General features: G+C 40.1%; 1 protein-coding gene across 5 annotated transcripts in view; it reads right to left on the bottom strand.

Annotated features, from left to right (window-relative positions):
• Positions 1-15,059, bottom strand: part of GNA13 (G protein subunit alpha 13) — an 83,568-nt gene that overhangs the window by 58,419 nt on the left and 10,090 nt on the right. For all 5 annotated transcript variants that reach the window (XM_065563665.1, XM_065563666.1, XM_065563667.1 and 2 more), the window contains exon 2: positions 14,640-14,866. In XM_065563665.1, the coding sequence (XP_065419737.1) occupies positions 14,640-14,866 (227 nt within the window). The remainder of the gene's footprint in view (positions 1-14,639; positions 14,867-15,059) is intronic.

The following is a 15,059-nucleotide window of genomic DNA, read 5'->3' as shown; positions in this document are numbered from 1 at the left end:
TGTGTAGCTCCCTAGACAGATTGAATCTATCTGTGACTGAAATTCTCCTGTTTTCACAGAGAACACCAAAATACTTTTCCTGGGGTAAGCATGTCAGTAACAAGCACATCACAGCTTGTCCCACCTCTGCTCAAAACATTTTATTTTCTTTTTCTTTTTTAATCACTTTCTGTGCACAACATTACATGCTTAGAAAAAAAGCCAAACCCCAATCAGAACTCCGTTGTGGAAGAGAAGGCTTCACTTCTAGACTGCTTTAACACAACTCCTATCTCAGTATCTGCCCTGAAAGAACAAGGTAAACTTTAGACTCAAAACAGAATGAAATGTGAATGCTTTGCTTGTTACTGCTCACTGTTCAGTCAGCAGAAAGGAATCAACTCTACTGTTAAAGAGACACTATCACGTAGATTACGCCTCGCATTTATTATTTGTTGAAAGGATTTCACAAGAAATAAGCAACGGCACTATTTTCCAAAACTCAAACTGTAATTTGGATTTTTTTTTAAAAAGACCTCTGTGGGATTTGTGATCCAACCATTACACTAACTTGATACTACATGAAAACTAAAAAGTGAAACTAAACATGAGTTAAAGTGCAACTGACAAGGAAAACAAAGCGGTCAAACAAGTAATTGGTGAAACAAATTTAACATTTTCAGTTTGAACATTAACCATGTTAGTAGAAACAAGGGGAAAGAAGTTTTTAAAAAGGAGGTTGTAAACCGGTAATACCTGTTTAATCTCCCATCCACCATTTACTGCAGAATCAGACTAATCTAGGGGTTCCCAAACCACGGTCCATGGAGAACAAACGCTGTTCTATTCTCTTTTGAGCTCTTACTCTACATAAAATATACTAAAAACACACCAAATACTTTCTGGATATTATTCTTCTACAGAAACATCTGCTGTAGTTGCCATAAAGCAATCCAAATTGCTGCAAATAGGAGAAGCAGGGATGGACATGACAGTGATTCTAACCCAGGGATCAGCAATCTTTGGCACGCGGCTCAGGCCGGTTTGTTTACCTGCCGTGTCCACAGGTTTGGCCAATCGTGGCTCCCACTGGCCGCGGTTCGCCGCTCCAGGCCAATGGAGGCTGCGGGAAGCAGCGCGGGCCGAGGGATGTGCTGGCCGCCACTTTCCGCAGCCCCCATTGGCTTGGAGCGGCGAACTACAGCCAGTGGGAGTCACGATTGGCCAAACCTGTGGACACGGCAGGTAAACAACCCGGCCTGGCCTGCCAAGGTGCTTACCCTGGCGAGCCGCGTGCCAAAGGTTGCCGATCCCTGTTCTAACTTAACATGCAGTCCAACAAAAGCACTTCATTAATCCAAGGTGTCAATTTGTTATTTTAAATCCTAAAACTGATTTTGCACTGGTTATTCAAAACAACTCACTAATTTGAATTTAGTAAACATCTCCTGTAATTAGTCTTAGATTTGCTCCAATTAACACTTTCATTATTTCAGAGTTCACTGAATACTATCCTAATTAACCCCATATAACTCTGTTCAAAGAAATATGATCAAGTTAAGATTTTAAGTACCAGAGATACCATAGCCACAGCTCAGTTGACAATGAAGCAAGCTGTTCCAGTTTTTAATTATCCTCTCCCCAACAGGCAATCAATAAGGGTTTTACATTCTCTCTAAAATGCCCAAAAAAGAAACCTGCCAGGCGGTGTACAAACAAGCTGGGGTTGTGTGCACTTTGGCAGGGGAGAGGTGGTAAGAGGGGAGGAGAAAACTATTTTAAATAAACAAAACTTGCAAACTCACTTACTACTGCTTCAGAGTGAGAACAAGCACAATTTTCCTATGAACCAGATGCAAAACTCCAGCTTGTTTTGCAAACGGCCATCATATAACAGCTTTCAGTCACTAACAACTGGAGATACAGGTTGAACCTCTTTAGTCTGGCACCGTTCGGACCTGACTGGTGCCAAACCAGAGAATTTGCTGAACCACGGGAGGTCAATGCAGAGTGCCAGTGGGTCTCCATAGGTGTGGGAAGCAGTGGTGGTGGTGGGGGTGCTGCAGCACCCATAGGCTTTGCGCCCAGCATAGCCCCCCCGCCTGGGTCCCAGCTACCAGCCCCAGGTCCTCCCCCTCTCTCCCTGAGCTTGAATGCTGAGAATCAGCTGTTCACGGGGCTCCGGAAATGCTGGGAGGGAGGAGGAGGAGTTGGTAAGCGTGGGGCTGCTGGCACACAAGAGGAGGGGGGAGCTTGGCACCGGTGGATGCTCCGCACCCACTAATTTTTCCCCGTGGGAAAATCGACGTCTATGCCGGACCATAGATGTTGCCGGACCAGGGAGTGCCAGAATCGACGTCTATGCCGGACCATAGATGTTGCCGGACCAGGGAGTGCCAGATTAGAGAGGTTCAACCTGTACTTTCAAGCCAGAGACCCAGACAGCAAGATGCATCATATCACATTAGAATCACCCAACCAATCCAAGGCTTCAACAAAAGTTAAACAGCTCTGAGCTGTGGAGAGATTTTGTACATGCACACAGAGTTTAAGGACAAAATCCAAAGCCCAACGTCTGTTGAGCCTGGAGCAAGTTTTTAAACTCTGACAAAAACTTAAGGATGTAAGACATCACTATAGCTCACAGTTTTGCCACAGCACTGCTTCAAACTGTGAGGATGACCTCCTTAAGACCATTCCAACCTCTTCCACAGAGGTTCAAGTCAGCCCAAGGAATATGGAAAAAAAAAAAAAAAGGGAAATATGCTGGGTGTGACGTGAAGGACTTGCAAGTGCCAGGATACCAAATGATCTATATACTAAGCACTCAGCTGTTTTAGTTTGCCAGATCCAGAATAGAAACTAACCCATGAAAGTAAAGAAATGGGATGTTCTGTCCAAATGATTATTGTTGCACTTCCTTAGTGCAGAAGTTTCTTCATCTTCTCCCTCCATATAAAATCTTAGAGCCATTTATGGAAGTACTTGCCTGCAGCGGGTGGGAGGATGGGGCATGGCACACACGTACTTTTGAACTATGACTGTTTGGAATCTCATTCTACAATGATTTGACACATTTCAGGCCAGGGCATCCTCTAACTACTACAGAAATCAACTGGGAACAAGTACTGACCACGTACTATCCAAGACCAAACTGCCACCTCCCAATTACTATTTAAACTCTGGAAGCATCTATAAACTTCAGATGTTTTATGTGCAAAACAGACTGGAACCAGACTGTAAACATTTTTTTCTTCCCTCAGTGCACTGACCCCCTGGCTCCATGACTTCATGTATTTGCAACTCAAACTGCTTTTAATCTAACCCTGAGGCAGCAGTGAGTCTGCAAGTCTGTCGCTCATCATTCAGAACTATGCTCCTTTCCAAAAGCAGCTAGTTTGCAGAGCTTGGCAAGGACTCTCTCAAGTGTACCAAAAGTATGAGAAGCACTAATCTGACATATGGAAACATGCTAGCAATATAGTGTGTTGCATTAGAATAAGAGTTACAAAGGTTAGAACAGTAATGTTGTTAAATCACCTTCCCATACTATGAACTGCCAATCAAACTAGAAATTGTTACATTTAGTGCTGTGTATGCTATGCAGAAGACAAGTGCACTAGGAAAAGAGAGCTTCATAAGAATATGGACTGACTCATGCACTTGGGGTAAGTATCCTTTATGAGGATTCTATTTAATAGCATGAATTCACTCCCCCCTTCAATCTTTTATGAGAAAAACCGCAGACCAAATACTTTTCATCACCTCTGTCAGTCACTTTGACTACATCTAGGAGAATCTATTTGAACTGAGTAAGGGAAAGTTCTAATTTCTTTGTTGAACAAAGAAGCTTAAACCAAAGTAATTAAACAAACATTTTGTGTAACAAGTGTGTTGACTACTTATCATGAACCTTTTGATTACATTTAAGGATGTGAAATCATTACAGTTTGCAAAATGCAGGACAAATCACTAATTTTGTGCATTAACCATTGAAAAATTGACATAAGAGCTGTGCCTACAAAATCCTTGAAATAAAAAGCTAAATATCGAAGTCAAAACGTTCAGAAAATCCTACGCACAGCACCCATATGCCACATAAGGCAACCAACATTTTACATTAGTTATGGGATTTCACAACAGAAATTAATATACTGGGGCAGTGGCTCTCAACCTTTCCAGACTACTGTACTCTTTTCAGGGCTCTGATTTGTCTTGCATATCCTCAAGTTTCACCTCACTTAAAAACTACTTGCTTACAAAGTCAGATATTGAAAATACAAAATTGGCACAAGCACACCATTACTGAAAAATTGCTTACTTTCTCATTTTTTACCATACAATTATAAATCACTTGGAATAGAGATATTGTACTATACATTTCAGTGTATAATATATAGAGCAGTATAAACAAATCCTTGCCTGTATGAAATTTTAGTTTGTACTGACTTCACTAGTGCTTTTTATGTAACTGGTTGTAAAACTAGGCAAATATCTAGATGAGTTGATGTACCCCTGGAAAACCTCTGCGTACGCCTGGTTGAGGAACCATTGTACTAGGGCAAGAATTCCTCTGTGCTTTTGGAAAGAGGTTTAAACAATCCTTATTAAAAATCTGAAACCCGGTGTAAGACAGTCAAATAGAGCATAATTCTGTTCACGTTTTATCTGATGTTAATTTGCCAGAAGGCTTCTCACTTTCTTAGCTAGAATTTCTGCATCCACTCCCCTTCAACAGTCAGCAGTAGATGATGATATCTGTGCTCTGACAAGCAGTGTTTTCCTAATCAATTTCAAACTGCTGAGATTCTAGTCACTTTCAAACTATTGCTGTGGCACTCCTAGGGAAGGGATACAATACAGAAGTTCAGGTCTGTTTATGCAAATACAATTAGACTATCACTTTGCTGTGTATCATTTCTGATCCTGTAGCAGCCCATTAAGGAGATTTTTGAGTCTTTCCAGTTCCTTAGCAACGCCTTAGTTAAGTGATGTTTCCAGCTTTATTTTCCACACTCCATTATAATTTCCTCAATTCCTTTTCCATTGAAATTTATCATGCTTAGTTTCAGGCACAGATGAATTCAGGGAAGACATTTAAAGCAAGTATGGCACACTGGGTTAAGAGGCTGTGAAAGTGGGTGTTTTATTTGAATGGGTTCACTATCTTTTAGCATTCAAGACTGCTTGCTTTGAAATATCCAAATCTATCATGGGCTCAGGATTCTGTGAGGCCAAAGGGGCCATGAGATTTTTAGAAAATACCTTGAATTCTTTAGCTTTCAAAATTCCTTACTCTTTTTAGATGCATGTAACATCTGTCATGAATACATGCATCAGTTCCAATACCTCCACAGATAAATACTTTCCTGCGTAACGTAGGCCTTTCCTCCAATTGCCAAGCCCCCACGTCCCTCGGTCTTTGTGCATCCACAGGGGACGGCCAGCAACTGTAATTAAGGTTTGCTTTCTCCACCCCCCACCCCCCCCATTTATCAATGTAGTAAATTTAGTTTAGTAGGGAGAATAGATTCCAAACTTCAAATGTTCATTAATAATGATATTTTGGCTATAGTATATTTGACAACCAAAGCTGCTTGTGTTCAGTGCAAAAGTGCATGTTCCAAGCTCCTATTATCCATCCTTCCCTCTCATTACTCCATATTAATGGCAAAAAAACTGGAGTAAACGGAGGCCTAGTGTTAGAATAATGTAAGACTTCAGTGTAACTTAATTTAATACTCAATATCCAGGATCAACAGCACTGTTACAAGTATTACTGATCTGGTAAAAAGTACAAGCTCCAGATCAGTCCTACACTCATACATTTCACAATGTATCAGTAAACAGACCAGCAAATGCAAACTGAATTGGCAGACCAGTTTGCTTAGGTAAATTAAACTATTTAGTAACAAATGCAGCAGCTACTTTGCTCCCATAGCCAACAGCAGCACTTCAACTGTTCTACTGCTTTCCTCCTAGACAATGCAGTGAGGTCCGCCACGCTTCGGTCTCCTCACACTTGCTTTGTGGGCTGGGGAAGATGCTCAAAGTTACAACTTTCTATTGCTATGCTACGTTCGTAGAAGGGTTATGGGCTGAACATGGAACATTTTAAATAAAAAAAGAATCTAGTAGAGTCTGGGTCTACAACAAATGTGAAAGCAACTAGCTGTAATACCGTGTAGTCGCTGTGAATTCAATGCTCATGAGAAGGTGCAAGTTTGACAGCTCTGAGTACTTGAATCCTATTTATCCAAGGAGCAGGTACAGCATGGGCAATAGCAGCACAAGCTTTCCCACACCCAACACGGCCCTGCCAGTTTGCCTCAATCCTCAAGGAAGTCACTATCCAGATGCAAAGGAGGTTCACTCTCCACAGTCTTTCATTCCTTGGTCTCTGCTGAAAGTGACAACCTTGTTCTCAAGTGAGGTACTGTTTGACACGAATGACTAGAACTGCACAGAGACCAAATTTATTCCACCTATACAGTGCAACAGTGAGCTTTGTTACCACCATTTTGGGCTAGATTTCAACTGACAACTGAGAGATATATAGTTCTCTATCCAATTAAAAATCCCTAAGCTACCTAGTCCCCTGGTCACTGCCATCTTTACCTCTGTAATGTGATCCAACAAGACAGGCTACCTTCAAGTTTAGTGGCCAACAAGGAAGTCAGCTCTGAATGTATTATGCCAACATCTCAAACACTGCACTGCAAGCAGAGTGTGGAAAAGGCTGCTCCAACAGGCTTTCACAAGTCGCAGAAATAATTACTGCGGAAATCAACAGCAGAGACACCTTGAACTATGACCACCACAAGTAATCTAGTAGCTTTGGAAAATACGTCACTGTACCTTTCACCAGCAGATATTAAAAAAACCTTTCCTTTCAGACCAGGCTTTTTGACCATTGCACAGATATACACAGAATCAAGAGGACAGTCAAATTTCATTTCTATAACCAAATTTAACAAGGATGACTTTATAACAAGTCTAACTTTTTGGTGCTTCTCACTTCTCTCTGACAAAATGCTAAGAGAATCTAAAAAGATTGATCAAGTGACTTGCCCAGAAGCACACTGCTCATCAATGGCACAGTCAGGATTAAAACCTAGTCTCCTAATTACCACTTGGTGTCATATCACTGGGCTATGATGACATTTTTTAGTTTATTAATAAAACAAACAGATATTGGTTAGATTTCTTTTGAATTAAAGAGATTGTAGGAAATGTATCCGTGACTGACTTGGTTGTAGGCGTGTCATTTTCCAGGATGTTCCAATGGGTGGCGATTTTATCTCGGTGGAGCCTGTCTCCTCTCCAGAAACCCCATTTTACAGATGGGGAACTAAGGCACAAAGAGGCTAAGTGATTTGTCTACGGTGATACAGGAAGTTTGTGACAGAGCAGGGAATTAAACCTGGGTCTCCCCACATCCCAGGCCAGTGCCCCAACCACTGGGCCATCCTTCTCCCCATGAAATTTACCACGCCCTATAAAGTAGTCCGCATATGCAAATTAAATGTCTTCCCCTGGCAAGCTGCCAGTGGTGTTCTCAATTGGGAAGAGTTTGCATCTCCCAAGTGTAGAAGCAGCATGCCAACTGCAACATTCTGGATACCCAGTCCATACCTACCAAATTTAATAAATCCCAAACTGCATGTGAACCATTTTATCAGCTGCCTTTACAAAAGGAACAAATGCATCAGAAGGAAACAACTACTAGGTGTAAATACAAACCACACTGAACAGACTTTACATCACTGGCTAGATACAGAATTGCAACCACAAGAGGCAGCATACAAGACTAACAAGGCCACCAGGAGCACACTATTGCTTGCTCAGAACACAGCCTACCAACTTGCAGCATGAAATTTATTTTCTACGTGTTTTGGAAATGTGTTGCAGAACAAACTGCTCTACAATGCAAACAAAACCAACTCTCACTAGGAGATCAATGCGCTATACCACACCAGGACTCAGCTACAAAATTTAAAGTAATTGCAAAGTAGAAACAAGTCATAAGCAAGGAGGAAAGAATGCTGGATAAGGGAGGAATGCAGAGCCAGAATGGAGTTACTGCAGAACTTGTATGTCTGAAAGGGAAACTAGCCCCATTTTGGAAAATGAGGAGAGCTGGCACTTAAATTAGCATGAAGTATCACTGGAATGAAGATTATTCAGATCAATAAAAGTGTTATAAAAATCAGAGTATCTAGTTGTTTGCATAAGCCTAGTCTATGCTTAAAACTTAGTTGACCTGGTTATGTCACTCGGGGCAGTGAAAAATTTCATGCTCTGTGAGATATAGTTATGTCGACTTAACACCGCTAAGTCGACAAAAGAAGTATTGCATCAATCTAGCTACCACCTTAAGGAGGTGGATTTACTACAGCTATGGAAAAAAACCCTGTTACTAGAGTAAGGGTCTACACCATCGTAGTGTAATTGCAGCACTGCAGATATTGTGCCGTAGATATACCCACAGAAATTAAGAGGCCTGGAGAATTGCCAATATTTGTGGCCAGAGGCCCAGAATACTCTAATATAGGAATTCAGGCCTCTTCATATTGTCTAAAACTAGACTTAACCCAAATGTGAAGTCCTATAATCAAAATCAAATTGTGATATTTTAAAGTCAACCATTTGTTTTTAAAGAGGGAGAATACATAGCAAATTCTCAAGAACTTTAAAACTCTTCTGAAGATCTGAAAGACATTGTGAAAGACAATTTGGAAGTGGATTGTCTCCCCCACTTCACAAAATTATAGGCAATGCAATCTTTACTGCCACCCTACCCCCAACATGGGTAGCATAAATGGCAATGTCCCTGGTCCCAAGATATTAGAGGGAAAAGGAAAGTGAAGTAATATCTTATTGGACCAACTTCCAAGCCAGTGACATTGAGGAGAGAGGTTACTTATCTCAATACCAATCTCTTCAGCAACCCAGTCCCATAAAAAATAGTTACATAAGTTCTGTTCACTACTCTCATCAGGCCATTTAGGGACTCACTCCTTCCAGAGAGAAGCCTATCTGGAATCAGGACTACTTGTACCATTTTATCTCCTCATAATAAGCTGAATCAGGCAGAGAACTCAGTGTGGACAATATCCCATAAGATTTTCCCCTCTCCTTTGCAACATGTAAAGCTACAGAGAAACACTAGCAAAACTAGCAAGAAAGATTCTAACTGAACACGCCTTTTCCGGTTTTCTATACTGTAATCTGATCTCGCTTAGAGGCAATGCCACAAGTAAACAGGAATCCAGAGGTAAAATGCATATCCAGTTGTTTCCACCCTGTTTCAACACTGGTATTAGCTGCAGTTCTCTGTAAATGGTGACTCCACAGACCAAGGTGGAATTACTGCATCCATGCACTTAAAACTGTTTAGCCCTACCACTACCAATCCCTGTAAATCACAAGTAGAGCAAAAAATCATATCTCCAGATTATTAAGGGATGTGTTGATGAATAGTCACTCAAAGTATGCAAAATGGGGAAAGGATACCTCATGAAGTGCTGATACCAAAACTAAATCCATCTCAAAGTTTTTTCACTTGATGCAAATCCTTTAAAATCTGAGTCAAAGTAATGACGGGACTGAAAAGTTGAGTTTTCAGCTTTGTCCTGCCTATGTCACAAAAAAGTGGGAAAATCCTAGAAGGAAATCCTGCCTGGAGATACTCCTACCAGAGTACTTCTCCACCATGCTGGGAGCTTGCTTTTCCCTTAACCTGCCCTGGGATCCTTCTACTAGCATGCACTAACACTCCCTCTTCTCCCACCTGTGTTCTTGCACAGAAGCACCTTCCTCAGTAATAAAAGCAAGACAACACTGGCACTAGAAGTTTCCTCTTCAGCTGCCAGTAACTTTGAAGAGAGCTCCCCCACCCCTCAAACGAGCAAACAGTTTAAATTGAACAAGCCAATATTCCACCAACACAAGCATAAAAGCAAGGAAATCCCTATTTAAACTGTCAGCCACCACTTGAAATCTGTAACTGTAATTTCACTTTCTCCACATTACCTCTTCCACATCTACCACCCACAAAAACACATGCTTCCTCCCTCCACCTCCACACAAAACACTGCAAATTTCACTCCCTCCACGTGGAGTGGTTACAAAGGGAGGTTTTGTAACTGATTGGAATGTTGACTTGGTATTGCATTGAAGGAGATTGTTCATGTATATGGCAGATTTTAGCTGGTTATGTTTTCCAACATGACTCAGGTAGACAGAGGGAACAGTTTAGAATAGAATGTATTGGCTTAGAAGTTTGTAATATTTATTAGGTGATAGAAATGTGGGATGTTGTGGGTTCTCTCAACAGCCAGTGATTGTGGTCAGTTAGCATTGCACGGTCTGAGCAGAGGGAAGAGGTGGCATGAGTGCGGTGGATGTGGGAAGGGAACGTGATGAAGGCAAGGAATGGCTGAGAAGTTAACTAGGAAATTCCTGGCTTTATAAACTGTTAGTGGATTAATCACTTGAACAGCCTGAATTGGTTTTTAAATGAATTTTTTTGTTTGAAGGATAATTAGTCATTATAAAAGTGTTACATAGCTCTTTCCATCTTCAAAGCACGGTTAACTGATGGATCTTCATAAGCACCTCTGAAGTAGGCAAGTAACATCCCCATTTTGCAGCTTGAGAAACCCCAGTTAATGGTTTGCTCAAAACAATTAGTGGCAAAGCAGGGATTAGAAATCATCAGTTCCACAGAGTAACCCTGCCTCTTATTAAGAAGCTGCAACTGAGTTTTAGCATCCCACCAGCACTGCTATGAGGTTGATTCTTCAATGCCATGCTCCCATCTCTAGCTCTAATTCTCTCCTCAAAACCTTCCTTCCCCCAGGTTTCATCAATTTGTTATAAGGACAAACTCAATGCTCTCTCCTAAGAGCTCTTCTACTGTTGCAAACAAGTTTGAGGTGTACCTCGTATAACATTCTCAACCTGCCTTTCTTCTCAGTACTCACCCTCCATATTCTGTCACTTAAATCAGTTGATCTCTCCCCTCCACTCTTTTCTTTGGGCAATCTTCACTGCTTTCACTCACTTCATTTCCTTCACTGCTCTGCTCTCAGCTGGTTTTCTTCTGCCTTCATGCACACAAATTTCATCCATTCCCATAGTTCCAGTTTACTATGTCCACACAGATGACTCCATTCTTATTCATTAACCTTTTTCCTTCTGTCCAGTCTCTCAACTACACCTGCAACATCTCCACCTAACTGTTGTTCCTATACAACCTCAAATTCAGGGCAATGAAAACTGAACCTCATCTTCTCTTGAAAACTTTGTCTGTGACCTTTAAACTTTCACTACAGTACCTCAAAAATGTCATATTCCACTCCTTTCTCCTCCACTTTCACCAAATCCTGTCATTACTTCTACATCTCCAAAAATCCAACTCTTCCAGCGGCGTCACATCATCCCCCCACAACAGCCTTTGTCAAATTGTGAGGTGAACAAGGCCTGGGCAAGTGCAAATTTTTCTTGTATGCATCTCATCCTGCACTCCCATCAAGTTCAAGTTTCTAGTCCTTACTTCCAAGGCCTTGCACAACTCATCTGTCTACCTCTCTATTCATGTCTTCATATTCTCCCTCCCACTGCCTTAGTTACTCCTGAGACTCCCTCCTATGCAACCCTTCCATATGTTTCTCCCACACCATGCCACATGCTTGAACAACCTTCCTCTTAATCAAACCCACTAAAAAGACCTCTACGAAGCCTTTCAGCAATGACATCAAAAACCCTGTACTTTACCAAACTGGCATATCATCCATTGGTACATGACAGAGCTGATCTTGATCCTGAGGCAAGAACCATGTCTCCTTTTATGATTACACACACATTGCACTCAATATGGTGATATTTAGCTAGGTTCTCATTTACAACTTGGCATACACACCCTGGAATGAGATTTTTTTAAGTAACTTTGGCAATAAGCAATACAAGTATAAACAAAAGTTTGAAGTCTTAATTCAGTCAAGGCAGTTGCTATAACTTACTTTTAAAAATACAGATGGTTAGGCCAGAAATGTAGCCTCTTTAACAGATGTACATTCATACAGAATCTAATTGGGGACAGTTTAATCAGTCTTTCTGGTGACTTTTAGAAGAGTGCACCTACTCTAGCTCCTACTCAAAACAAAACTGTGCATAGGTCACAACTGTCGTCAAAGCGTACTTGATGGACTAAGGAAGACATGAAGATAGCAAAGGAGAGGAGTTCTTCAGCTTAAAGACTGATTAAAAACACCAAGTGTGACTAATGAAAAGATTTTCCATGAAAGGTTTTCAAGATGAACTATTTGCTCTAAAGGACTGAGCATATTCATTATTTTTTTAAAAATATCTAGATATCTATATCTAGATATAGATATCTATAGATATATAGTAAATACTTTATCAGGAATATCATCTCCACACCAGAAGAGAATCCCGAGCACTGGTAAAACTTTTACTCCTTTATAATTCTTTCTGAAGGTAAAGCCATGTTTCACTTCAACTTCCTGTGTTGGACCAGACTCCCTTTACAGCCAATCACACTTGCCTCAGCAACAGTCCAACATCTTGATAACATAGACAGCACATTTGCCAGGAATTAGTCTCATATGACATTGCTACTAAGCTGGTTCACAATATTCCTACTGCCTGAATACTCACCCAATTTATGTTCTCTAGAAGCCAGTCTAGCCTCAGGCCAATACATATTTATAACAGTATTTTCACAGCTTATGTTAAATCAGTGTATACAATAACCCATAAAAGCTTAGGAGACATCATGGTCTATTGTTCATAAAAATAACTCCCATATTTGAGGTAAGACTATGAAATTAACAATCTAGGTTTGTGTATTTTAAATTGTAACAAGACTGCAAGTGAAAAATCAAGTTAAGAAAATGTCAGCCTTAATCTACCTACAGTAGCGGCCAAAGAGTGCAAGCTCTGACATTCCTATGTACTGCAACAGTTCACTGTCACAGGCTAGTCCAACAGCATCAGCTTTAACTTTGAATTTTCATTTTGTTTCACAATATCAGTGTAGGTAGCAGAACTTTGTCACCTGAGATATACTAAACAAAGAGTTAAATACAGAGTTCCTGTATCCAAGACTGAAGTGGTTTAACTTTTTATATACCAATCAATATAATACAAAAAGCGAATACTTAAAAAGCACAATAGTAACAAGAGAAACTTGGTGTAAAAGAATGAAATTGATGGGTTAACATATCTTCTTTCCTCTAAATTTATTCCACTAGAGATGAGCCAAAAATCAAATCGTGCTTGCAATTTAAAGTATTATACATTCCAAATTTCCCTTCTAAAACTACACATTTATGGTTCTGATAAAAGTTCCACCTGGCTATCTCATTTTAGTGTTAAGAGGGAACTTTTAAAAGTCAAATTTTATAGATGTCTGAGCTTAAATTTTGATTTTTACTTATTTTTTAATCAACGAGGGAGAGGAACCGTTAAATTTGGCTGAGAGAGTAAAAGATTGGCTAGTCCTTAAACTTGGTGTCTAGTGAGTATGCATGGTCAACTACTTACATAATGTGTAGTGAATCTGAAAATCCAAATCCCCTGAAGTCAAATAAAACTAATCAGAGAATTACACAATGCAATCTCAACTACAGTCATTACTTAGCAAGTGAAGACATGGAAGCCCATTGTTACTAAGCATGCAACACTAGGCAAATTCACCTGCATACTAAGTTGTATTTTAGAAGGGATCAAGGTTACAAATGCACAATTTTTATTTGTAAATTATATCAGAACTTCTACTATTTAGGAAAATCACCTTAATGTTATTCTATGCTAGAGTTTGATTTTCAGTCAGAACCGGGCTTTTCCTCGTTTAAAGACACAATGACAATTTTGTCTCTCTTCCATATCACTTACATTAAAAATGCAACTTCCAATGGGTTAATCACCCTGTGTTTCTTTTGCCATCCCACACAAACACCTACCCATCCTAGAATCAAGCTATTCAACTAGAAGTCCATATCTCCAACTGAACTCCAACAAAACAAAATAGCTGATCACGTGAAAACAACACTCATGAAATGAATCAGGAAATGTACAGAGGGAATGCTTGCAAGATTTCTCAGATTGGAATAGAGAAGAGTGGTTTAAAAACCCTTTTTCTAATAAAAATCAAGTGTATAACACCACTTTTTTTTTTTTAAAGGAAGAATAATCACATAAAATACTAGGTATTAATTCTCTCCTCCACATAGTTTTTAAAAAGTTTCAATGCACCAAAGATGAAGAATGGTCTTGCAGTTAAGGCATTGGAATGAGACAAACCATCTAGATTCAATTCTAGGTCGGCTACAGACTCAGAGCATGACGGCAAGTCAACCTTACTGAACTTCGCCTCTGTCATCTGCAAAGTGGGGATTAATACTTCCTTATGTTTTGTTTCAGCTCGATCTGTCTTTCTTGGTTAAAAGTAAAAGCTATAACTAATCTGCAATTCCACGGGCTAGTATTTTAGGTAGGCCTCATGATATACATTATACATCAACGATAACAGCCTGAAGGAGGCAGATTTAAATTAGTGTTTACTGAAAAATGATACAGGAACAATACATCATACAGATTTTATTGACAGTATTAAGAAAGCCACAGCTTACCAGTTGGAATTCTCTGCGTCTGTCATAGGCATGCTGGATTCCATTATCTGCCCACAGTGATTTTATTGCTGGAAGGTACTGTAAAAAAACCTGAGTCTCCACCATCCCTTGTGCCACCATTGTTGACCGAGTATCAAAAGCCATCATCTTATCCCCATTATTCTGGTTGTCAGGATTTCCCCAGGGAATATGAAGTTTCTCTCGAGCATCTACGAGGACTCTCACACCTTGAAAAAAAATGGAAAAGTGCCATGATTAGATACTTTCAATATCTGCCATGTCTAGTTATATTACACTAGGCCCTGAACTTGCAAAGACTTAAACACACATGTAACCATATGCATGATGTGTAAATATTTGCAGGGCTGGGATCCTAGCTATTAATGCTCTGTATCTCAGGATAATATGAAAGCTGTCAAT

The sequence above is a fragment of the Chrysemys picta genome, chromosome 12, assembly GCF_011386835.1.
Source record: "Chrysemys picta bellii isolate R12L10 chromosome 12, ASM1138683v2, whole genome shotgun sequence".
NCBI classification, from domain to species: Eukaryota; Metazoa; Chordata; order Testudines; family Emydidae; genus Chrysemys; species Chrysemys picta.
This window is presented reverse-complemented; position numbering and strand designations above follow the sequence as displayed.